This window comes from Symphodus melops (genome assembly GCF_947650265.1).
Source record: "Symphodus melops genome assembly, chromosome: 10".
NCBI classification, from domain to species: domain Eukaryota; kingdom Metazoa; phylum Chordata; class Actinopteri; order Labriformes; family Labridae; genus Symphodus; species Symphodus melops.
The window spans coordinates 22,624,509-22,651,146 of record NC_136700.1 but is presented as its reverse complement, the minus strand read 5'-3'; the positions used below and the strand labels follow the sequence as shown (position 1 = coordinate 22,651,146).

The following is a 26,638-nucleotide window of genomic DNA, read 5'->3' as shown; positions in this document are numbered from 1 at the left end:
GAGGGGATAAAGGAGTCAGGAGGATGTTTGGTTAAAAACATATATACTGTATGTATGAATAAAATGCATTTCAACTTGTATGAATGAGACCCTGAATGAAACCCTGAGTGGAAAGGATTTTATTTTTTTCATGACTTCGTTTTTTTTGTCTTTTTTCTTTTTCTTTTATATTCCATTTTCCTTTGTGTTTCTGTTTTTATTTCGTTCACACGAAGAATGACTGAATATCCAGAATAATCCAGCGAATTATATATTTAGCTATTTAAAAAAAAAGCTTACATTTGTGTATTTTTTTCTCAACATTGAAATCTTTATCTTATAATTACATCTTTTATTTAAAACATTTCCTCTAGCTTTCTTCTCAATCTCGATTTTTCATATGCTATATATTTGTTTTTGTCATTTTTCTTTTTTTTTTCACCTCGTTGAGAACTGTTGAGAAAAATTGAGAATTGTTTTTGTTAAACATGACATCTTTATCCACAAAATGTTTCCTCTTTTTATTTTCAGAGAAAATCTATTTCTCGACTGACTTTGTTTCTGTCATTTTTGACATTTTTACAGTGCAGATGTTTGGACTCTTGAATTGTTCACGGTGTCCTTTATTCTTAAAGATTTATTCCTTTAATGTAGAGACAAGTTAGTCGCTAGAGTTTGAAACCAGAGAGAGAGGAATGACATGTAGGCGGGAGCCACAGGTCGGATTCAATCCTGGGTTGCTTACCTGGAGGATCACAGCCCCTCACTTAATATGGGGCGTTAAACTAACCACTACTTGACATTTCCACTTTAAATGTATTCTCTTCATTTATACTGTAGCCTAGGATAAAACATCCTCATTTTATTATTGTTCATCCTCAGATTTATGGCTGAGAAAATGATTTACCTGAAGTATATTGTTGTGGTTAAGACACTCTGACCTCCATGAGGACTCTGAGGAACAAATGAGGTCAGCATAAAATGTTAAAACTTTACTGACAGAGTGATGAAATATTTATTGCATTGAATAAAAAAAACTGGACAACAAGCAAGCAAGCTACGACAAACAATAACTGAGGCATAAATCTTTAATTTAAATGTGTCGCATTGAATAAACGTGTGTGTGTGTGTGTGTGTGTGTGTGTGGAGGTGGGGGCTGATGTTATCAAAGCTCTCAGTGTTTGAGGCGGTCTGAATGAAGCTGCTGGTCACAGTGAGTACGCCTCCCTGTAAACTGATCGTGGAGCCTGCAGAGCTCAGTGTGTGAGTCTGCAGCGTGTCGGACATCTGAACCTTTTTCACTTCACATCTTTGGCTGAAGATTGAACTTGTGTCTTTATAGAGATTATCCACTAAATGCTTGTTTACCTGAGCTCAAGTAAGTTTCCTTTTCTTGTTCAATGTAGATTTATAAGTTTAAACGTGAAATGATGGGACACATTTTTCATAAGATTAACACAGACACATGTTCAGAACTCGAGATTCAAATGAAGCCAATTAAAACTACAAAATAAAACATTTTGAACTGTGACTTTGACCATGGCTTGGAACTTGCTAACGTCTCAGTGGATGAAACTAAACAGCTGTCTGAACATCCTAAACTACAACTGTTGTATATGTATTAAGATGTTCTGTCACTCAGCATCCACAAATGATCAAGTCATAATGTTTTGTAGATTTAGATTTAGATTTATTTTGAGGCTTGTTTGCCTTTATATAGAGATAGGAGAGTGGATAGAGTCAGAGTCATTATTGATGCCGATTCCCAACTTTAATTTAATATAATTACAACTTTAATCTTGTAATGTTATGACTTTCTTCTCAGAAATTGCACAAAAAAACGTACCGAACAAAGATCAGACACTAGCCCTTCAGTACTTTGTGACTTAATTATTATACATAATAGACCAGCACAGAACACTTGAGCAGTGGTTCTCAACGGGTGGGTTGGGACCCAGTAATGGGTCTTGGAGACATTTTCAGTGGCATGCGAAAGTTTGTCTGAAAAATTCTTATATCAAAAATTCTGTGAAGTGCTTTTTAAATGTTTTTGTTTCGTTCAGTTTTTTGTTTCACAGCCATGTTTTGTAACAACTAAGATCCAAACAGCAACATTTTTCAGTAAATACATCTGACTAGTTGAAGATATTCTCCTGAGTCTGACAATAAAGATGATGATGATGATGATGATGATGATGATGACATCCAAAATTGGGTTGTGTTTTTAACAGAGGAGTTGGAGGTGGGTTCTGAGGCCTGACAAGTTTAGACCCACTGCAGTTGTGTATCAGCAGCATAAAAAATGGTAGTGATGGGTAATAATATCAATAAGTAGTAGCATAAAAAATAAAACATAATGGTTCTTAGAGGGATTCTCAGAGGAATCCCAGTTTAAATAAAAAGAGTCTCTGATACACAAGCTCCAATGCTGATAAAGAAATGTCTCATAAACACAATTTCAGACCAGAAATCCTTTTTCTAAAGTCTTTTGATGAATGTCTTGCAGCCCCGGAGACTCCTCCTGCAGTCTCTATGGAGAGACAAGCGGTGAAGCGGGCCAGAGAGGCCTTCCTGAGCGGCAGGACTCGACCGCTGGAGTTCAGACTGCAGCAGCTTCACAACCTGCAGAAGATGATCAAAGAGAAAGAGACGGAGATCTCCACAGCTCTCAAACAGGACATCAACAGGGTGAGTGCTGATAATGAATTAGTCTGCTCAAAGTCTCCATTTGAAATGAATGCAACTGATTGAAAAGCTTCTTCTTATGACACCAGTGACTTCAACATGTCTTTCAATCTTCACCCTTTTTAAACCTCTCTGAGAACCTAAGCTATTTTGTTTTACAATCCATCAAATTAAATGCTTTAGGTCTATGAACAATACAGCATACTGTCGATGATTCTCTAAGGATTGAATGGTATTGTTTAGTACAGAACGAGTAGGTGTGCTACGACATGCAATGGCGATTCTAGGGTTTGTTGGGGCCCTAGGCAGAAGTTTTTTCAGGGGCCCTCCCACTAATGCTCACCAATGCAAAGAGAGTGAATGCGATCAGATGGGGAGGTTTTGGATTGGATTACTTTGCTGCAAAGTTTGTCAGCCCTCTGGGGCCCCTCTACTGGTCTGGGCCCCAAGCAGTTGTCTGTCTTGCCTATTGACAAGCAGCACCTCTGATGACTTTTTATTAATCTTTGGTGGCATTAGCACAGTCTAGAGGGACTTGTGTTGGGAACCAGAGGCTTCAAGTCTCGACATGGACCATAATATGAAAGTAGGTCTAAGTCCAGGGCACTGCCCGAGTACCGCCAAGGTGTTTTTGAGCGAGGCACTGAACCCCCAACCGCTCTGGTGTGCTCCCTGGGTAGCAATGTGTAGCAGCCTCACTCTGACATCTCTCCATTAATGCATGTCCACAGGTCCTGTTTTACATGTGTGTATTTCAGGCCCATGTGGGTGATAAGTATGTCTCTCAATGACAGAGATGAAAGAATTTGTCTCAGAGATTAATAAAGTCATATAATTATAAGTCTTTTATGGCTATAAGACACTGTTTGGATCCAGTGAGACTCGCCTCAACGCTCTTAGTCGATTTAGAAAAATATCTGGTGTTTTACTTGTTATTGGTGACTGGTAAATGTAATATATTACATTTAAAATATATTTGTAATATATTACATCTAAAATATATAATATATATTGTGTTGTATTGCTGCTCATTGTTTGTCTAAAATAGATGTTTTATCTTCATCAGTTTTTTCCTGGTTAGTAAAAGGTTAAACAAATGGTAAATCATTAAGATTGTTCCAGTGTTTCAACATGACAATAACTGCATATAGTGATAATATACTGTGTGTTGTTACAGAGCCAGTACGACACGCCGCTTCTGGAGCTGATTGGCATTGAGAACGAGATCAAACTGGCAACAGAAAAGTTGAAGGATTGGGCTGCTCCTCGGTCTGTGGAGAGGAGCCTGTTTACCATAAAAGATGAGGTTTATATCCAGCCAGAGCCGCTGGGAGTGGTGCTCATCATCGGTGCCTGGAACTACCCCTGGGCCGTCACCCTCCAGCCACTAGTTGGGGCTATTGCTGCTGGTAAGATGCCTCTACATCACAGGTGTCAAACTCCAGTCCTGGAGGGCCGGCTTCCTCAGACTTTTAGATGTCTCCCTGCTCTAACACTATTTTAAAACAATGTGTTGTCATCAAGCTCTGCAGAAGCCTGATGACAACTCACTCATTGGATTCAGCTGCGTCCGAGCAGGGAGACATCTAACAGTCTGAGGAAGCCGGCCCTCCAGGACTGGAGTTTGACACCCCTGCTCTACATGTATGTCTTGTCCAGTGTGTAATGAGCATCCAACACATGGAAAGATATTTTGCAGAAGCCTGAAATTAATCAAAAAAAATGTACAGGATATTTCAGAAAAATGTTTGTGTCATTTTATGAACTTGTACACTTGAACTTGTGCTTTTATGTTTGCATCTCTAAGCTTGGTTTGGCAAACTTGTGCAACACATTGCATCTTACACTTAGTTTTGAGGACTGATCATTATTTTATCACAGATTGCAAATAACAATAAGAATGCCTATAAATGTAAATGTGATGTTTACTAGTGGTAAAAAAAAAGAGGAAATGAAAGTTTCTGTCTTTTCATAGTGCCTGTCTTACTTTCACATTGATCGGACCATAACAATAATATTCTCTCATGCTTTAATTGAAGCCGGCTTGTGTTTTTCTTCGGTGTCATGGTTTGGTCAGCTTTAAAAGACAGAAATACCCTAAACCAAATTTTAAACCATCCAGTCGACTGATTGCTGGGTCAAAGTGCAGCCCTGCGCACCTGCATACGAGACAGTTACAGAAGGATGCTAGCTCGTTTCCCTGTTCTCTGTGCTTTTTATCTTCTCCCCTCTGGGTGGAGAGTTTTAGTCCAGAACAACAGCAGAACAAAAACAGCTTTGTTCCCGCTGCTATCACTGAACTGAACACGCTGTGGCCATAGTTGCACATACAGACTGATTTATTTATGGGATGTTTATTTATGTACTTGTGTTTTTGATCTTTTTGGTTGAAGCTTCTGTGCCCTATATGTCCGAAATGGTTGAACCTTGAGTACTTTAATCAGTTATTAGTTTACCTTCTCTCAGATGTGTTGTCTCTCATTACACCTGTTTGTTTGTTAATCTTACTTGCTACAAACAAATCTTACTCCAGGTACAGTATAATGTAACCTGAACCTAATTTATCATCATCATCTAATTCTCTCTGGTCTCCACATCTATCTGCCTCCAGAGTAGCATCAGTAAATAAAGACAACAATGCCTCTTAATATACACGTTTAATTGTTCATAGAAACGTCTTCTTTACTGAACAAGATAAAGATTCAGTGACAGAGAAATGTCCTGTTGTTAGCTTCAGTTTGACGGCAGTCAGCGCTGCATTCTCAGCCTCCTACTTGTCTGCTCTCCGTCACTAAATGATCTCACTCCATTCACAGGAACCCGTGCTCTCTCCCTCTCTCTGTGCAGGCAACGCAGCTGTGGTGAAACCGTCAGAGCTGAGCGAGTTCTCATCCCTCCTCCTCCGGGCTCTGCTGCCTCGCTATCTGGACAAGGTCTGAACACCGGAGCTATTGTTGATAGAAAAAGCTGCTGTAATGTCAAAGCCTTGCACCAACTCAGCACAACCCTGGATGTGTTTGACACCAAGGCTTAAAGGCCACTCTCTGACTGGACTCGTTCCATCAGCAGACTCATTCCTCCCAACATCTTCTGCAAAGGAGTCATTTTTAAACCAAGCGGTGCTATTTTGTGGGGTCTAAATGAATAATTATTACAAAAATGTTTTCACTTTCTCCCACAGTTTGCATCAGCTGAAGGCCACAAAATGTGCAAATTTGCTTGACCAAAGTACGCCCACTTACATTTCCAATAGCAGCTTAGGTTGGTTATTCTTATAGTGTCTAACAATGTTACAGAAAGGATTCATGCAGAGATAGACTTTTCCTTTAAAGGGGAGGATCAACCATTCAAACCAGAAATTGACTTGATTATTTTGGATTCAACCCAACAAACTATAAACGATGGAGGCTGCAGAATAACAGGAAGCTTCTGTTTAAAGTGGAAACTTTACTGTTTTTGTTGGAGGAGTCTGGCATCTTAGATGAAATAGTTTTTTTCAGTTGTCAAATGTATCTTAACCTTTAAAAAAGACTCACTTCATCTCTACGGGATTCTTTCTGTTGTGTTGTCAGACACTTTAGTTAATAACAGAAACACCGGCGTGTCAGTTGCAAAAACTTTAATCAGGCATTGGGATTTCCTTAACGCAATCTTTTGCAGCCTGTTTGTCAGCTGCAGGCTGGAGGAATCCACTAAAGCAAATCCTGAACTTTAAGTACCTTGTATCATTATAACTCTAAATATGTTAACATAGGACCATGGTTTTTAGATTGGAAATTCTCACTGATGTCTCGATTTATGATTTCATGTTAGTTGCTGCAGTTTAGATATTAGATATTGACGAACATGTTTATGTTTATTTCCAGGACTTGTACCCGGTGGTGACAGGCGGCGTGTCAGAGACCCAGCAGCTGCTGAGGCTCAGGTTTGATCACATCTTCTACACAGGAAGCAGCACGGTGGGCAAAGTGGTGATGGAGGCTGCAGCTCGACACCTCACACCGGTCACCCTGGAGCTGGGAGGGAAGAGCCCCTGTTACATCGACAAGGACTGTGACATCAGGGTCGTCTGCCGGTAACACACTACTCAGTAGAGAGACACACAAACAGCTGAATGACATGTTTCTGTCCTGTCGTCCATGCGCACCACTGTGTCCTTTAGTGACCTGCTGAGATTGACACTTAACTAAAGGTGCAACAGCTTTAAAAGGGCATTCTGATAATGTGAACTTGGTCTATCTGGTAGCATGCTTTGGTGTCTACTGTAGGTGGCACAAAGCTATACAACTTTTAGAGTTGCTCATGCTGATTATCAGATTTTGCTGTTCTTCCTTAATTTTGCCATCCGACAAAACCAGTATTTAGACTTTGCAGAAAGTGGAGTTGCTTGTCTGCCTCAATCAGATATATTCTCTGTGCGAATGTGTGAGTTTGAATCCATCCATGAACCTTATTCTGGCCATGATTTATTTCTATTTTTAGCATTTTTAGGACTTTAGTTTTTGAAATCTTTTTTGTGTATCATTAGAATCTGCTTATTGTGTTGTATTTGTAGGACTTCGTTCATTTGTATAAAGGGTTACATGTCAAACCTTTTGTTTTCTTTTATTTATTTTGATTGATACAGACTGACACCAGCAAACTGATAAATCAGGGCTGATTAGACAAAAAACAATCCATGTTCTGCTACATGAAGTTACTGAGGTTTTGTGTTACTATGAAGTCTGATGGCTTTGAAAATAGTGAAGTTTGTTTCTTTTCTTTAGCTGGTTAAGCAAGAGACATAAATTAATATTTATGGCTCTTTTTGACCTAAATAAACACACACGACTATAAGAACAAACGGTTATTTCTGTACAGTTATTTTTTATGCCTGTAACTACTGCAGGGATTACATGAAGTGACTAACAGCACACTATCAAAACAGCCTTTCTTACATTTATACAGCAAAGAATGTCAGTGAATGAGACATCTGAATGTTGAAAGAAAGCAGGATGAAGCTTCTGTTAAAACAAAGATTACTTAAACAGGTACAGGACAAATCAGTGCAGCGATATAAGGAGCCCCTTTGTCCACAGGGGGCGCCAAAATCAACACGAATCATTTAGATTCAGAATTGAAAGCACAACTTGTTTGACAGTCAAATCTGCATGAATGTATCTGAATGATGCTTCTTTAAAGACTTATAATACTCAAACATTTGCATCGTGAACGAGCACTTAATATGTGAATGAAAGTGAAGTCTGTTTTTGTCTCTTTGCAGTCGTATCACGTGGGGAAAGTTTGTTAACTGCGGTCAGACGTGCATCGCTCCCGACTACATCCTGTGTGAGCCGTGCATCCAGGGACAGGTGGTGGAGTGCATCCGACTAACTCTGCTGGTACCTGTTCAAATCTGCCTGCTTACACTTATTCCTTAACAAAAAAAAATATGTTTGCAGTTTAATCAAGACTTTATCTTTTTTAAAAATCCATCCCAGGAATTTTACGGCGCTGATCCCAAGAGCTCACCAGACTACGGCCGAATCATCAACCAGCGTCACTTCATCAGAGTCCTTGATCTGATGGAGGGTTACACTCCCGTGATTGGAGGACAGAGCGACGCCTCACAGCGATACATTGGTATGCGGAAATAAATTGATCTGTAACTATACCTATCAGAGTTCCCAGGTATATATTATTATTTTTTAACAGCTTTATAGATTTTCCTGCCTACATATTAAAACAAATACCTGAACATCATAAAATCAGAATCAACTTTATCAGATGGTATCAGATACACAAGGTCTTTGACTTTAGCAAAGTGTGCTGGAAAAAAATGAAACATTATTTATCATCATCATATCCCTTTGTGATGTCACAAAGGGAAAATCTCCAAAGGGCCTGTTTGAGCACACATTTTCTTAAATGTTTTGTTTCACTAGATGCAGCTGCTACATCGATCTGTTCAAAGACAGAAACAACCAGAAAAGTGCTTCAAAGGAGACTTGTTATTTTGAGAACAATTGACAGTCGAAACTTAAAATTTTACAACTTCAATTCAACAAAAATTCAATCAGTTCTCTTCTACTTGGTCTTTCAATATAGATATTTCTACTTTAACTCAAGAAAAATGTGGGTTTTAAAAAAATCTTTCAGTAGAGGAGTGGCTTTTTAAAGTCTATATGTTGTACTTTTATGATGACCTCCATGTAGCCCCCACAGTGCTGAAGGACGTGCCCCCACACTCCAGGCTGATGCAGGAGGAGATCTTCGGCCCCCTGCTGCCCATCGTCGCTGTAAGCGACATGGACGACGCCATCCGCTTCATCAACGAGCGAGAGAAACCTCTGGCTCTCTACATCTTCTGCAAGGATAAGAAGGTGAGAGGAGGCCGCAGCAGGGAGGACAGTCAAACACAGTTTTCATTGAAGCTGAACTTTTTGTTTTGTTTCTGTCTCTTTTAGGCAGTAAAAAGGATGATAGAGGAGACGACAAGTGGCGGAGTGACGGTCAATGATGTTATGATGCATTACACGCTGAGTTCGCTACCGTTTGGTGGAGTCGGTGAGAATCAGAGTGCATTATTGTCTGTTTGTTTATGTCAGAGGACCTCTTCACATCCACGAGCCTTAGGACAAACTATTCCTTCTCTTATGCAGAAATAAACATCAAACAAATTGAATGTAAAATCATTTCTTTATTTACCATCAAACACTTTAAATGTAATTTTAACGGCTCGACCTGAATTCATTTGTTTATTCACTCTGAGTGTTTAGTTTCCTGTTTTAGATTTTATTATAATGATATATCGGTTGAGCACTGACCTCCGTGTTTTGTTGTGTGACCTCTCCAGGTCAGAGCGGTATGGGCTGTTACCATGGCAAACACACCTTTGACCGGCTGAGCCACCAGAAGGCGTGTCTGGTTCGCTCTATGGGCATGGAGAACGTCAACTTGTCCCGGTATCCTCCTCAGGACCGCCGGCGAGCACGCAGGGTGCGGATGGCGCTCAAGTCCCCCCTGATCGACATGTCGAAGAGGACGCTGATCTGGGCCATCAGCGCCACTGTCATCGGCTTCGGCCTCTTCATCACCCTGCTGGTCATCCTCCTCATCGCTGCAGGACTCAACTGCACCTGCTGGTACTACAGAGGCATCTACAACTACTTCTGGTGAAACAGCAGAACACCTGAAACATCTGATTATAAAGCACGCTCTCCTTACAGTGTTTCACCAGTCCAAACAAGTTTGTATTTTGCTATTGTTTGCTCAGATTAAAAGATTTATTGAAATGTTGTCAGCTCTATTTTTGGATTTCTGATTCTGACAACCTTCTCAACAATACTCCACTTTTATTTCCAACATATATTTTCCTAAAATAGTCACAGAAAGCCTACAACTTATCTAACCTGTTATAAAAACTACAAAACGTTCTTTGAAGATTCCCCTTGTCCTGAATGCAAACAAGACCAAGCACGTGTTCTTCACTGGAGCTTGAGACATTGGAGGCAATAAAAAATACTTCTCCAGACAGTAGTAGATCTCAGTAGACAGTAAAGGATCTCTGAGAGTAAATATTTGGTATTCTGTATTGTTTTTTACAACAACATAGTTATTCACAAAACTCAAGTCTCAGGAGTCAAGACACGACTTAAACAGTTCAGGAAAGCGGGCATTATGATGACAGTCTTTGCCTTCATGTCAAAGTGGACTGGGGTGATGCATGTCATCACCCCAGTCCACTTGCTTGTGGTGAATTTTCCCGAATATTTCCTGCTGCACTCACACATCGGCTCACCCGGACGCCAAGTGGATATTTAACTCAGGGGCTGGTCGGAAAATTCTAGATGTGCGTCCATATATACGTAGGGACGGTTTCAGAATGTATAAAAGACACCACTCCATGCAACTTTTAGAACACCTCTCTCTAAAATAAAGATGTTGTTACTGTTTGTGCACACAAGATGGCAGCAGAGAGTTAAAACAGTTTATAGGCTCCAGATAAAGTTGAGGAAAGAAGCCAACCAAAGGAACATGTTGACCCTAGTTGGCCTGCCTTCCACTAAGTCAGTTACTTTATTTTCTCCATTTTAATTGGCTTTGAAATTAAGTTATATAAAGAAAGTGAGATGAGAAGATGCAGAGAATACCCCTGTAACTAAATACAAAACATGTAGGTTTAATTATTTTATAAATGTAAGGGGGTAAAATCTCCTGAAAACACAAATTCTAAACCTCTGATGACACAAACTGTAGCCTTGAAAGTAACAAATTTAACATCTGAAAACTATAATGTGTTCAGTTTAGTCCCAAAGTTCACTCCAGCCCTCTCTGAGTCATGTTAGCGAGCACCCCATTAGCATCAGATTCTCCTCGCTCCTCTAACTGCTGCTAAGCTCCAAGCAGACGTTTTTATCACTTAATAGTTCTCTGGATATCAGAGATCTTGCTTGTAAACCAGCAGCAGGAAACAGCTCACAATCCAGCACCCTGTTTCAGCTCTAACAGACTCACTGAAGTTGGGCCAACTTCCTCTTGGTCTAGATAAATGTTGCATGCCCACATAGACTTAAAAATAGAGTTATTTTCTTAAAAGATCATTTAAGTCCTTCGTCTTATTGTTCTTTTAAGGAAAATATTCTTTCTTTACAACTAGAAAAGCTTCAAGTCAAATTTCACAGAACATTGTATTTTACACAAAATACTGTGTTGCTTCCTAACCATTTTAACGACCAAAGTCACACAATAAGACAAACAAACATGCTAATCATAGCAGCAGTAGACCAACAACTTCTGTGTTTTATGAGGGAAAACTTTTCTTTTCGTCAATGTATTCTGGTACCTTTTAATAGAGCGATGTAACAGCTGTTCCTGGTTTAAAAGAAGCATGAATGAGATTATTTTGCAGCCATTACAGTTGGTTCGAATGCTGGCTGAATAAATCTACAAAAAGAATCCAAACTTTTTGTACCCTAGCCTAAGTCCCTTTGACTCCATAATATGTCAACATGAGGCCATGGTTTAAACATATCTGAAACACCCTTTAAGCTGTGAACAGTTCTCAGTCGTCTGGGATTTAATTCGACATTTATTACTTCAGTTTCTTGTCTTTTCTGACTGGATCTATTCTAATTAGACCAGCCGTGTGGATGCTTCTTTATTTGTGTCAGTGGTAGAGGTCATCACTTGGGGCAGATTGGTGCTGTCAGTGGGGTCGCAGTTCTACAGGTTGATAAAATTACGAACGTTCTATGGATCCCCGCTGGTTGGAAATGTTTGAGAGTTTTATGTGTTGCATTCTGAACCATTGTAATCTTGTTTATTTGCAGCCAGATGTGAGCATATTTGCAGGTCAAGGTGTTGCAGTAGAGGACCAAAGGGTTACGAACACTTATATCATGTGACTGAAACATTTTTGCAGATTTTATATGCATATTATAAATCTTGATTTGTCATTTTAATTATGAGACATGATAAGTTTTTCAATCAATTTTTTGTGAGTTTATTGATTTACGTCCCTACAGATAGGAATAAAAGGGGGCTGGGATGTCATCGCAATGTTTGCAAATGCTGCATGACAAGATGATTCATCTCAGACATGGAAAAGAATATGAATCAATCTTAAATAAGATATGATGATTTTGACTTTTTTGGTTGATGGTTGTCCATAATGTGACAACTGTCCGATAAAAACCTCCCTGAATATTTGGTCCAGTTGATTTTTATACATACTGTACGAATGACGCAGGTGACAGCACATTTCTTCTGACGTCTACAACAGCATGTTTGACAGGTGTCCAGCTGTGCGACCTCTTTCTGAGATTGTGTTTTCAGATGACTCATGCTCTGCAGGCCACACTGTGTATCAGGACTTTGTTTCTGCAGGATTTGAAAGTTTACTTTTGTAGATATTTGCCCTCATTTGTCCCCTTCGCAGACACCCCGCCAAAGAGCCGTCAGCTCAGCAGCTGCATGACTGAACTCTGCAGGGAAGCCAAACACACAAGCAAACCCATGCACACACACACACACACACACACACTCTCTCTTTCTCTCTCTCACACACACACACACACACACACTCTCTCTTTCTCTCTCTCACACACACACACACACACACACACACACACACACACACACACACACACACACACACACACACACACACACACACACAAATATTTTCTTGCACAATTCTGGCTTCTAGATGTTGAGGAACAGTATTCTCATGAATCCTTTCTATTACAGACCTCCAATATATAAACTAAGAGTAGATAAGCAGTAAATGCTGACTTTGAGAAGAGAAAACATGTGAAGGTAAACATAGAAATAATGTTTTTGGAAGTTGCCCCCATTTGTTTTATGTTAACACTTTACATACTGTTAACGCTGTTGGCTGAGTGGCATGCATGCATACTGTAGAGGCATTCATACTGTATTGAGTTTTACTCAATAAATAAACATTTTAATGACTGAATGTCCTAAAAACACAAAGACACATCTTTGTTCAAAAGACACCCAGTTGGGCCTGCGCCTTGAGTAAGCGCCTTTAGAAACAAAGAGAGCTCAGTCTGCATGTGTGGAGCACCTGTGGGTGGCAGAGTGTCACTCAGATACAGCCCAAAGGTTAATTAGTGCTGGAGGTGCAGCTGAGAGATTTACCTGTGTGGAGGTGAAGCAGCTAATTAGCCTGAGGGAGGAGTCTTTGCTCATACTTAAAGACCCTGCAGAGAGGACAGTCTGTTTGCAACAATGCAGTTCATGCAGCTTGTTGTGTTTGGCTTCGTGCTTGCATGTTTGAGGCTTAGTGACGCTCGATTCCTCGGTATGAGAAGACCAACGTACTGGGGTCTGGAGAAACAGAAGCCTGCAGAGCTGAAGGCCGAGCCGGCAGCACAACCTGAGAGAGGGAACTCCAGAGAGTCTGCAAAAGACACTGCAGGGGCAATTGAACCGTTCTCCTGGAAGTTTCCAGAAGAACCAAAAGAGTTAAAGAAGACTCCTCCTGTTGAGCTCGAGCAGCAGCAGGTGAAGAAAGAACGTATTGCATTGAGGTGTGGGGAGAGTAAGATCCAGGTGGAGGTGCGTCGGGACTTTCTGGGTCGCAGCAAGATAAAACCAGAGGACCTCACACTTGGTGGTTGTTCAGCCACAGAGGTCGATGAGTCTTCTAATGTGCTGGCATTTGAAAGTGACCTGCACGGCTGTGGAAGCAAACTAGTGGTATGTGCTTTTTATTAAACAATATTTCAGATTGGGTCAGTTCAGTCTTTAAATGGTTGTTCTTCCCCTCAGATGACAGAGGATGCCTTTATTTATGCCTTCACGCTGGTCTACGAACCCAGAGTGTTGGACGGAAGTGGCATCATCAGGAGTCAGAGTGCCGTCATTGGAGTGGAGTGTCACTACCCGATGTGAAGCCAGACCTGGCGCGCACTAAAATGACTTTCAGTTTACTTTAGAACAAAAAGATTTGTATGTAATGTGACGAATAAAAGTGTTTATATCTTAAGACACTGTGTTTTCCTTTACTTTACCCGATGTGAGTATATACAGCAAATATATATATAAACTTCATATTGTTGCTTTGAAGTGGAGTCTTTTCAGGATTATTTCCCATCATGCTCGTTAGACAAAAATAGCATTGGAGGAAAACTCATTAGCAGCTTCTTCTTGTGCAAGTTTTTTTCCTGATCTGCACCAATTTTAAAGCTGAAACATTACCTGAGTTAGCATTACGAGCTATCAGGTCAAAGATGCTTCTTCACTAAACTATCAGCAGCTCTGCTAACACTGACCAACTATAGGTGCCCCAAAGCCTTGTACTTGTTGTGCTTATTAAAAAAAAACTAGTTGTACATGAAGCTTTCAATTTATATTTATTTTAACAGCTCTAAATCATTGGACTGCAGCTGAAATGTTATGTCCAAACTGTCAAACTATCGTGAAGTATATCTGAACACTAAATTAATTTAAGGGGAAAGGGGGAGCTATTCTAATCACATTGATGATGGAAAGGGATTTTACAAGTCTCAATAAGCACTGAAGTGTTTTTTGTGACAGTTCTTCTGGCATTTGTTGTTGCAGTTTTGCTGATTTCAGGGGATTATCTGTTTAATTTTTTTTTTCTTTTTTAAGTTTAGGTTGCCTTGACTTTGTGAAATGACTGCTGACAACAGACTTGTGATTGGTAATATGCTGGGATAATAGTCCTTTATTCTTTAGGAATGGTTGACTTTTTTTTAAATATACTTGACACCTATCATGTCAGTTTTCTTGATCTCTTCCTAATCTTATCTGGGGTCATAACCCTGGTTTGTTTGTGATAACTGGTTAAATTCTCGATCTTCAGAAAACGGCTGTAAAGTTCTCATCAAGGGAAAAAAGAGTAAAATCAAATGTAGGAACTGTATGTCCTCTCAGGGCTTCCGTAGTCAAGGTTTGTGAAGCCAAATAACCAAATATATTGCGGGTATGTTGAAGTCAGTTTGTAGTACAGAAATATGGATGCAGTAATGAGCTGAAGTGGAACTTTTTTAAGTAGTTTGTGTTTGATGGTTAAAAGTTTAGTGTGATCAATTGAGGTGTTTCTCAGATTTCTAAACTGCCAAGTTTAAAACTCAGCAAAAAAGAGCAAAAAAAACCCTACAAATTGGATTTTCTTTATTTTCTATGGCAATGTCTTTTTTGCAATCAAAAAGAAACGGTTGTTCATGTAATGAGGTTGCAATCTTTGCTGTTGTTAGAAACACTCAGAATTGATTGCAATGATCTTCCTATGAGAAAGTGTGCCAATACAGCTGCTGTGCTTACATCTGTGACTGACTGGCCCACATTGGAGAGAAACTTATTTTCACCAAACATTTTTCAGATCTGACAAAGAACAGACTTCAGGTTGTTGTGTGCGTGAACACCAGACATGTACACAAATCCTATTCAGCCCTTCCTTAGTTTGAACTCTTAAATGTGCATTGAAAATTGCCAGCTGTCGAACCTGTGCTCCGGAGATTATTCATATAACATAAGAGGCTAAAAGTAACTCCTATCTTTTGGAGTGAGATGATGATTAACACTAACGCAGAAAATCAATCCAGTAATCCCAGATATAAATTTCATTGTTTCTTGAAGTGTAATGTTGCTTGACATGTTGATATTAATACATCTTACAGAATGCTCTCAATCATGTAGAGATGCATGATGCATGCATGCAGCACACGTGAGGCTAATGTGGTGCTTATGAAGATAGCTTCAGGACGAGTTAACAGGGCTGCAGTAAGTTCTGAAACGTGTGCCATAGTGTGTGAACACAGCCAGTGACCTGTCTCCTCTTTCTCACACTGATGCTTGTCCTAACATGTAGATCCACTGCAGGTTTGGAAAACCACACAGTCAGGACTGATAATACTCTCTGATACTCTGATCCAGCAGAAATGAATGACAACAACCCCGGTTTTAGATCTGATTAGTGTTCAAGGCTGTGGTTGTAACTTATCCTGGCTTTGTCTTTCTGGAACATATCATGCTGACGTTTGATCGTTGTTCGAGTTCAAACTTTATGAAACCTGTTCAGGATTTCTGAAAACTCTCATTCATGCTGAAGCCCACATTGTTGAGAGATACATGTCGCAACAATATAGTTTTATGCTCAGTTTGTATTGCATGAATGTTTTTTTTTCCCCAGGGAACTGATCACTGTTAATCATGCAGCAGCTGTTTAGTATCCTGCCAGATCATGATCAGAAAATAACTTTTGCATTTGTCATGTGTTTTGAAAGACTTCTTTTCTATAGTCGTGCTATCGACCTCACAATTACCGTAAATGTTTCTTCTACAATTTTTCTTCCAGTGCTTCACTGTGAGCTTTGGCTTTCCAGTTAAAACTAAAATAGATTTTCATTCAGCATTTCGAAATAAGCGTGTATAACAACATCTGTGGAGTGTGTGCTGTCGGTGTCTTTCAGCTCCCCCATGTCTTATTCCTCCTCCTCCTCGCAGCTGGAGAGGCCTGTTCACAGCAGTATGTGACTCAGAACCTGCAGTGTCTGAATGCTTTTTTTTTTATAAATGTGCACATTTAAAAAAAGCCTATTTCTGCAGCCTGTCAGCACAGAAGCACTCCCATCTACTTTATCTTTCGAAAATGTTTTCTTATTCATAAACAATAATATAAATACTAAATAAACTTGACCTTGAAATTGTATAGCTCTTAATTTGTATATTATTTTTAAGATTTAAAGTCCAATCATTTTTTCTCAAACATAGAAAAGGATTATAGTTGGGCAGAAACACCCAGGTTTGAAAGGTAGATCCAATGCAGAAGTAAAACATGCAGTTCCTCTAGTGGCCACATGAGGCTGATTTCAAAAGAGAGTCAGTCCCCTTTTGGCTCATTTTAAAAAAGTCCAATGTTCTCTGCAGAACTTAAGATGGTTATAGCCTGGCACTAATATGGTTCTGGTCTACATCAAAGAGTAAAGTTAACGGGTGTGACCTCTGCGAGTGAATGGCGGGAGCTGCAGGCTGTATGTTGGATGTCACCTCAGCTGATTTTGTAGTTGCTTTCTGAGGTGAGGGAAGTCTAGCGATAGATGGTCAGCTTTGTAGCACTAAAGAGTCCTACACATTTCACAAGTCCTTAAAAAGCTCACTCCCAAGCTTCTGAATTAGCCAAGGACATAGACTGCTTTACTTCGATACTTTGGCATCTGCTAACCTCTCACTCCTCTCCAGCAAAATCTTTTTGTTTGTATTTGGTCACTCGGGTCTCCAAAACAACAATAAGGTCACAGCCATAGTGACTGTTCAAAGGGTCTTTTCGATCAATGTTTTTGGTTTGAAAGGTTCCTAACTGAATTATTTAGGCCTACATCTTTAACAAAGAATACATAGGACCTTCCTTGGCTGAAGAAAATGAAGATATGACCCACAATTTCTTGCCCCCACTCCGGACTTTGATCTTATAAAGTAAAGCTAAAAGACCTCTTTCTGTAGTCTGTGAGCAGGTCAGAAATGTGCTCAGGAGCTGAACCATTAGGTGATTTATGGACCAAAATTATTGTGAAGGTGATTCTGTATTAAATCAACAATAAGATAAATAAACTATAAATATTGTGATAAAATGAACTTAATGTTCTCAAAAAACTCTACCCACTAAAGGTCACAAACTTTGATCGTCTTTAAATACACGATTGTCAATTAAAGGTTCCTCACTCACCCTCCTGATGTGATCCATTAAGCATTTGGTATCATTTCCCAACACTGTCAATGTTTGTGCATATGAGTCTATGTCTGTTTGTACGCGAATGCTGATAGTTTGTCAATATTAAAACGTTCCGTGTGTACTGAACATGCATCTTAGCCTGCAGTATTGATTTGTTTGAAAGTTCACCAGTGTTTACCATCTGTCCGAGCGGTAAGTCATTACCAGCTTTGTAAACGGATGGAGCCTGTGCTAGTCATCTGTTGTCATTAGAGCATCGATTGGCTGAGATTATGGTTGTTGTGCAAACAGAATAACATCCGTGATCTCCTGAGGAGAGAGCTTTCTGTTTCCATGAACTGCTCTGATGTCAGACAGCACCATTTTAAATATTTCATTCATGCATGTTTGACGGAAGTTTCTGGAAATGGTGGACCAGGTCTTTGCGAAATAATACTTGAATGTTTTTTTTCCTAATTAAAAAAAACAATCTGTAAGGAATGAGCGATGTAACATTTGTTGGTGACTGGTGAGAGTTATGAATGAGGCAACTGTTTGAGCTGCCTCGTCTTTATGGCAACCGACACAACAAGGCATGAGTGCCCGATTTACAAGCTTGTAATTTTGTTCAGGGTCAGTGGCTGTTTCATGTGAGGGTTGTGCTTTGTGTGATGCAAACATAACTGCTGTGGGGATTTTGAAGGATTGACAGCAGAAATATTCATAACGTATTTAAAGCATGTCAAAGATGGATCAGGATGATGTGTTTGCTAAAAAAATGTCTGATCATCCTCCAGTATACTCATTCTGCTCATGTTTATTGATTGGTTGTCAAACAACAAAGATCCAATGACAAACTATATTTATATTACATGATATGACTGATTATTTGCCTACATCTGTATCAGACACATCTACAGAGCTGTCATTGTAAGCCTACACTGTACCTGCACGACAAGCAAAAAAAGACACAACTCACTTTACCTTTAGTGAGGAAATGTCATCAAGTGATTAAATAGTAGCCTACTTTCTAGATTGGATTTAGTAAAATATTAGTTTTCGTCTGAAATTAGCGTTAAAGGCTGAATATGTGTGCATACTGCTTATATTGATGTCACATTAGCGTTTCATGGTCATTTTGAGTAAATGTACAATGTAAAGCTATGAGCAAACTAAAGGGTGCTTCCGTTAGCCTGCACAACAACAGCTTGAGTTGGATGAAAATGTTGCATATTCTTCCTTTAAAGATATCGTCACTTTCACTGCTTTTTGAACAACAAATTAAAGACAATGGATAATGCAAATCCAGCAGGATATACAGCTTTAAGGAAATGGACTAATTTGACAAACAAATTAGCAGTAATTAGCTAACGGCTAACACCAGCATGACAGTTTGACAGTGAAATACCATTAAACAGTCCTTTTACCAAGGAATGAGCTTAAGCTTCACAGTGTTTCCAAAAAGAAAAACAACCGAAGAAATAGCTACAGTAAAAATCCATAACAGGCCACATTTCAAGGACTAATATTTGCTATCCACTTAGCTGTGGTTAGTCATGTATAACAATGAGATTGGAATTAATGTAATGCTTAAAAACAATCACATTTTACTTGTTTATATTATTTTAAACTCAGGAAAGCCTGACTGTCAGCTCAGTGGATAACGCCTGGATGTGAGTCGTAGTGGCTGGTTGTGAAGCAACTTAACAAAGCAGAAACATGGAACCCTGTTCTGAATATTTCCTGCTCGACTGAACGTACGTGGCAGTACGGGGTTATTTCTGTAACTGAAGCCGTTTGTCATCTGCTATCACCGCACGCCCACCGGCAGTGACTCACACAGCAACATTACACGCTTTATTAATTTCTTTGTTTAGCGTATTTGAGACATTTGCGAGGAGGCTATGCAGAGACCCGATTTCCTACTCTGCTGGTCTGCACTGAATCATCATACTGTTGTCATATTTCTCCAGCTCTCTGTCTGTTTTTTTCGCCTCACTTGTTTCCTGCTAGAAAACAGATATGACAGTTTATAAAGCTCCTGCACTGTTTTCTAAGCCCTCAAATGTTCTCCTTTTCAATGGGAGTTCAGTTCAAGTTCAGAAGAGCAGAGGGCTTAAATTCTATCAGATGACTCCCAGACAGTTCCAGTTCTTGGTTGATTTAACCCCGAGTTTATTACCCCCCCCCAATTAACATGCAATTTCTCTTGACATCTCCCTTCAAAGTTTACAAAGAAGAAAAAATTAACCTAACACAAAATAAAATACAGAAAATGGGACTAGGGGTTATTGCCACTCCAAACCGGGAAATCTTGACCTGTGTGGGAGAAAACTGTAGAAATGGGGAATGTAAGCTCCTCAGGACGTCGCTGCCCGGAGTGTATGTGCCCATCTCTCTGAGATGGCTCCTCTAAATATCCTGTCTTTCCCCTGAGCACAGTGTGCACTTATATGTGCAGCAGGTGAAGGACGAGGAAAAAAGAGAACAGGTGTGCAGCAAGTAGAAAAAGAAACAAAGAGAGGGGGGAACAGGATCGCACTTCACCGCTGTTTAACTGTCCTATAAATTCAAAGTGCAGTAAAGCCTTAGCTCATGATTAGCTATAAATTATATAATTATAAATTATTAATTATTAATAGTATATTACGTGTTACAGGTTAGATGCAGATTAATGTTCTTAAACATCTTTACCACTTCAGGTCTTCTAGTTGACGTGAATTTCTCTCTTGTGTGTATCTACTCGTTAGTGTTGCAGAACATTTGAACATGCTGCCTCTTGTGCACCAACCTTGACATTTCTGCTTCAGGGCAGAGTAATGGAAAAATTCACACTTCAAGAGGGTTGGGTAATCGTCACTACACGTCTGACTCACTCCTCACTAGCAGTTTGTAGTAGTTGTGGTTCTTTAAGCTCCCACAAAGTTGCATAAAATATCTGTGAAGAGGAAGAAGAAAACCAGGAAGTGAGTCAGCAAGCTCTGTAGAGTCCAGTATGCAGTTTATAACAGCTGATCACATTAAAATAATCAGCAGTTTGAGCACTGGGGATAGTAATGGAGGTAAGCAGAGGTGCCTCGTTGCAGTTCCTCAAGTGTCCACTTGAGCCTGGCTACAAAAGCCAAATAATTCTCTTGAAATTTCATAATAAAATGTCAATTAAAGCAGAGTTAAATGCAGTATGTTTTGAAAAGACGATTTTAGTCTTTATAGCTCATTTAGACTGGGACTAAATCTTGAGCCTCCACTCTAAGTAAATCAGTAAACCCGTACGAAAAATCACTTTATTTTATATGAAGTTGTCGGGATCATATCCAATGTGTCTACTTTTTGGTGATGATACCTGTTGCATGTCTATCACTTTAGCCAATTCCTACTGATGCCCAAAGTGGTTTTCACTTCCTGACCTCCACGTGACTTTTGCATCTCAACAGGGTCACGTGACTGATCACAGCTGAAACTGTATTCATGGTTAAAGAAAACAATAATGTTAGTTGGATTTAGGTCACCTTTGACATGCCAGCCAACTACAGAACATCTGTTGGCAGGGCTATTACTTACTGAGCAGTTTTCCCAATCTTTTTTTTCCTCTGGAGCCTCCTCTACCTCCATCCATCCACTCTAATAATATAGAGTATGTGGGGTGCTCATACAGACAGGTAAGTATCTTTTTTATTACAAATGTACAGTGAATTACAACATTTTAATTTTTATTTTCAAGAAACTAAAAGCAATTTTAGGGAGAATCTGGCAGAATTGAGTTGCTGGCTTTTTGGCCAGCAGCAAAGTGCTGTTGACATAATGAGCAGAACTTGCCTCCCTATGTCAACACTACATTAATGAGCTGTTTGTCTAAAGGCATTGTTAACACAGAGGAAAGCTGTTCTGTCTAGACATGATATCAAAGAAGAAAACGTCTGCACAATAACATCAGCACTTCCTTCACTCTGGGTATCAGTTACTGCAGAGTCAACCCAAGACGTGTTTAGCTTTGGCTCTGTCAAACTTAATGAGTGCATTTGGACATATTCGACTTTCTCCCCCCCCCACTCATTGAGTTGACTTTGGGTAGAAATCTCTGACAAGGCACAATCAGAGGGTCCTGATCTGAGGATTCTATTGTCTTGATTGAGCTCAAGTTTCGCCAATGAGGCACCATCCGGGGCCAGAGCTCCCAGGGGTATTAGCAAAGTGGTAAGGAAATACAATAAAGTGTCAGAGCCAATTAAACTGTAAATACATTAAGTCCAGCTCGCCCATTGCTTCCTTATTTGCAAGAAAACGATTCTTGGGAAGTTGCCTCAACCCATTTTTGCATAATGTGAAAATGCTATAACGTGCAGAACATAAATTCTGCATCATACTCAACCCTCAACATTACGGCCATTAATCAGTTCTCTGTGAAAGCTTGAGACACGAGGAAGGATGAGTGATGGTTTAATGGAGAGGAAAAATGGCTGAGCTCTCCAACGTGCTTCTTTATTTCCATCTGCCATTTGTCAGTACTGCAGCCTTTAAAATGTAACACCTTAGTAGAAATACATGTGTGTCATTATGGAGCATTAACATGAATATAACTTCAAGTTTATTCAAATGACAATGGATCATTGATTGGCCTTTGTGTTTTCTGTCTGATTAATGACTTTGTTGTTAGCCTTTTGTAGCTCCAGGTGCACCATGTTTATTTGGTAGTGACATTTGAAAGTTGGAGAAGTGAGACTAAATACATAAACTATATTCAAAGGACACAATGGGTCCCAGGAACACTGAGTAGCACTAAAAAGCTACCAGGAGAGTTACGGTTTCACTGTCGCGTACCAGGCTGTAAACATGTTTATTTCTGCAGTAAAAAAATGCCATTTTAATAAAGGATCTAATGGAAATAGTTTGGCCAGCCTCAAGTGGACACTCGAGGAATTGCAAGTTTTTACACCTCTGCATTGGCTTCATCAACATGTACATCAAGAGTGTTGCCATCCAGAATTCAAGAAAAAACTTTCTTTAAAACATGGCCCATGAAGATTTGGGGAAAAAAACATCAGGTCAAGGGTATATCTTGCATTCACATCGTTTCACCAGCTCTGCAGCATCCTGCATTATAATGCTCCTCTAGGTAAAATGGAGTGTGTTTGGAGACCTTGGTGCAGTCTGAGACTGGACTGTTTGATTAATGTGGCGAAGTGAGAGAAAGTCAAAGGACATCCTGGGGGTGGATGGGAAATTGTAATACAGAGGCTCTGGTGAAATTATATCTGGTTGGAGAGGAGGAGCTCTGCAGACCAGCAAGCTCAGGCAACAAAAATGTGGGTATGATGGCAAGAATGACCATACTCATGGTTAAAGAGTCAACGATAATTGTTGGTTTAAATGTTGGACTTGCTTCACGCCCATTCACCAACACAACGCCTAAACTTCTACCTACTTCCCTCTCTGTACTGCTTCTTATGCGTGCAGAAAATGTTAACAATCCCTTCTTGAAATGCAGCAAAAAAAACCCCAACAACATCCAATACAAGCATATGCAAAATGTCAAGTTTCATTTTGACATGATCTTCTCAGTCTTGCAGTTTCTGTGACATCTGCACTGCGCCAACAGCTCTTGTGGTGTTTTAGTGGTGACATAAATTAGTTTTAGACTTGAAGACATTAAAAGTGAAAGAGCTTCATACCATAACCACATTCCCCAAAGAACAGCTGTGTGGGGTTATTTTGGGCCTTTATTATTGCCAACAAACGGAATAGATCAAAAAGCTTAACTTCACATCCCGCTATCCAGAAAAAGAGAACGATTTACTTTCCTAAACTGTTAAAAGTCCAATAGAAGAATGTCTTACTGAAAAACTTGTAATGCAAATGTAAATATTTTCTTTGTATATTTGAAACTTTTTCTTTTTGCTCAACAAGATTCAGCTCAAGAGGACATGCATTTTATCACAGCATCAAATCGCACCTCAGCTGCTCTGTTTCTGGACTGACTTGAACTCTATCAGGTGATCCAAGTAAGGTTTTTCAAGACTTTAATACTTTTCAATGCCACGTCTTTTAAAACAATACAATCTCCATTATTTTTAATGAAATATATATAGAACAGGAAAGTACAAAAGGGTAAAAAACAACAATAACAACAACAACAAAAACCTACAGATCTTCTGTTGTATATTAACCAAAAGCTGCAACGAGTGATAGAGTGATGCACTGTCACACAAATATGTTGGCCACTTTAATTTGCTATTTAAACAGTGTGAATGAGTTTTATAGCAAATTTTGATAATTAATAACAAGACAATTTTTTGTTTGGAAAACTGATTTAAACTGATTTTAGTACCATATTATTTCCGGGTATTGTGACATCCCCACACCACAGCATGCACGGACTGTGTCCATCACAGATGTGTTCAGACTGGGCATTGAGGGTTCAGAGGATGGAGCTGTTGTGAAAGAGTGCGTCAGCCTCAGTTCGTTATATAACACTGCTCATTAATAATGCATGGTGAGGGCCTGCTTGACACAAATATCAGAGCATACTCGTCAGCATACAAACAAGAACCATTCTGAGTCAACTTGTCATAACTTTGAGTCAGTTATTATAAAAACTGTGTCAAGTGGATTAATTTCTGTAAATACAGTAGGATGTATGGATTTACTGCATGCTTTGTGATGATATTGAGCAGTTATTCGTGCATATGATTTACTGGGGTCTCACACCCCTCCCCCTTTCACCATCTGCCCAGACAACAGGCAGACCCCTGACCATCAGCTTACTGTGGGATAAGACCTGACCAGACTCACAAACCTCTCATTTAACCCATCAGGACATCCTGCTAATTCACAGTCTGTGTGTGTGTGTGTGTGTGTGTGTGTGTGTGTGTGTGTGTGTGTGTGTGTGGTCCTGCAGAGATGGTATTTATTTAATGTCTAAGCGTACAAAGAGATTGCTATTATTTCTGTTAATCACAGTGATTACTTTTGAAGGCAATCATCGGGAGTTTTGGGTGAGTTGCAGGTTATGAGACCGTTTGATTCCATTTCAAATGATCTGCATCTTTAAAATCAGATGATTCAAATGATTTTGAAGTAAGTGGACCTTCAAGAACCCAAAAAAATGACCCAAAACATGTGAGTTCCTTGAGCTGCCACTTGAGGCATGTTCCAAAAGAGAGCCAATCCCGCCTAACTTTAGAGCAGAAACAAATACTGTTCATTGAGTTATCTCTTTAACTAATTTGTTGACCAATAACAATGGACAGAACCAATGCTATTATCAGATACATATCCTGTCCTTCAGGGGGATTTGTTGTTCTTGCAGACAGTTACTCCAAAATGTTTGTGCTCCTGATTTTCCCTTCCTACATTTCCCAAAATGTACTCCTGGAACAAGCTAGAACATTTCAGGACTGCCCCTGAAATCAGGACTGTCAGCAACATGTTAACCGCGATGAGATTATAGTTGGGAATGAACACATTCAGTTTTGAAAGTGCATTAATATGCTATTTTGTCCACGACGTGAAGCTGCTGTAGCATCTCTCGGTTTCCACAGTAATGGAAAATAGGGACACCACTGTGCTTGTGAATGTCTTTTTTTTGGTATATATTTTTATTGGTTGTCTGTTATACTTGAAATCATACCAGCAGCTTGCAAAGGGCATAAGCAAATCCCAACTTGGACTAAATCCAGTCTTTTTGTCTCTCAACTGAACGAGAGCGGAAGTAGCACAGAGTGAATCTTTTTTGTTTTCTCCTCCATTGTCCCAAAAAAGATTATGTCTTTGTCTTTTATGCATGCCACTTCACCTTGTTAGGACTCTGAATAGTTGGGTATCTAGGCCAAGAGCTCCTTCTCCTTTCTTTGGCTTCCTTTGCTGGCAGGGGTTGAAAAGCTGTTGACTAATCAGCACAGATGCAGAGCTGCTAATTGGGACCGAAAAGCCTCAGGGGCTCCAGAGGAAGAGAGGACAACTTTTGACATGAAATTCTGGTCAAACAGCTCAGACAGTGCATCGCCTCTCTTTCTTACTTTACACTTTGATTCATGTTGAATCACTTACATGTTAGGTAAATGTGCATAATAATAAGATGAGGATGTAACACAGCCAACAAAAATACTCTTATAAAATCCAAAGAGAAGTGAAACCATCACAACATAGATAAACACAAACTAACATTGAAGCTGCTTCATAATGGTCTCCAGTGTGTTCTTTACACTCTCTTTTTGATTCTTTGAATATGTAAAAGTCCACCGAGCATTGATATAAGGAAGAAAATGGTCATATAGCATCAGACAGTTCATCTTCCATCTGGGTGTCCCCGAACATACACACATTTATGAACTCTCTGGAATCCCAAATTGGATATTTTGGCTTGGAAAACTAGTGAAGTATTTAAGCAGCAAGGACGAGACAGTTGAGGTCTTTATTTTGACAACCCTCAACAGTCTTAACTTGTCCTGGTACAGTATCATGAGCAATGTTTCTTTCAGAGCTCCTGTTGTCAATAGCTTCATCACAGTGAGAGCTGAACTTCTGCTTGTGTTTCAGCTGTTTCCATGCACCCACCATGCGAGCAAGGATCACCCTGCCAGCAAGATGTTTGAAGACAGATGATAGCACTGATACCAGATGAGTGTCAGGATCAAAGGCTTTGTCCATGTGGGAACCTCTTCCTCTGTTTCACCTCTGTCTTTGAAGTTTCTGACATTTTCATTTCCTTCATTACACCTTTACTCAGTCACTACAAAAACGCTACATATAGTAAAAAAAGGTCCTACATGCCATAGGAAGAAATGTGTCATTAGA

The 26,638-nt window shown here is 39.6% G+C and overlaps 2 protein-coding genes across 2 annotated transcripts; both read left to right on the top strand.

Annotated features, from left to right (window-relative positions):
- Window positions 1-972: 972 nt before the first annotated feature.
- On the top strand, window positions 973-10,160 carry LOC306830826 (aldehyde dehydrogenase, dimeric NADP-preferring-like). The gene is made up of 10 exons (XM_079354530.1): window positions 973-1,357; window positions 2,486-2,667; window positions 3,842-4,073; window positions 5,512-5,597; window positions 6,531-6,739; window positions 7,928-8,045; window positions 8,145-8,286; window positions 8,860-9,026; window positions 9,111-9,210; window positions 9,500-10,160. The coding sequence occupies exons 1-10, from the start codon at window positions 1,336-1,338 to the stop codon at window positions 9,820-9,822; spliced, it is 1,581 nt and encodes a 526-aa protein (XP_079210656.1). The 5' UTR covers window positions 973-1,335; the 3' UTR covers window positions 9,823-10,160.
- A 3,178-nt stretch (window positions 10,161-13,338) lies between these two features.
- On the top strand, window positions 13,339-14,158 carry LOC306830970 (zona pellucida sperm-binding protein 3-like). Its single transcript, XM_079354768.1, has 2 exons — window positions 13,339-13,869; window positions 13,942-14,158. Exons 1-2 carry the CDS (start codon window positions 13,399-13,401, stop codon window positions 14,062-14,064), a joined length of 594 nt encoding a protein of 197 aa, XP_079210894.1. The 5' UTR covers window positions 13,339-13,398; the 3' UTR covers window positions 14,065-14,158.
- Window positions 14,159-26,638: the final 12,480 nt, after the last annotated feature.

Bases quoted from the DNA above. Each gene is read 5' to 3' on its own strand.
- LOC306830826 (XM_079354530.1), top strand. From the start codon at position 1,336: ATGCTTGTTTACCTGAGCTCAA. The intron at 2,668-3,841 runs GTGAGTGCTGAT...GTGTTGTTACAG, and splicing joins TCAAACAGGACATCAACAGG to AGCCAGTACGACACGCCGCT. The intron at 9,211-9,499 runs GTGAGAATCAGA...TGACCTCTCCAG, and splicing joins GCTACCGTTTGGTGGAGTCG to GTCAGAGCGGTATGGGCTGT.
- LOC306830970 (XM_079354768.1), top strand. From the start codon at position 13,399: ATGCAGTTCATGCAGCTTGTTGTGTTTGGCTTCGTGCTTGCATGTTTG. The intron at 13,870-13,941 runs GTATGTGCTTTT...TCTTCCCCTCAG, and splicing joins GCTGTGGAAGCAAACTAGTG to ATGACAGAGGATGCCTTTAT.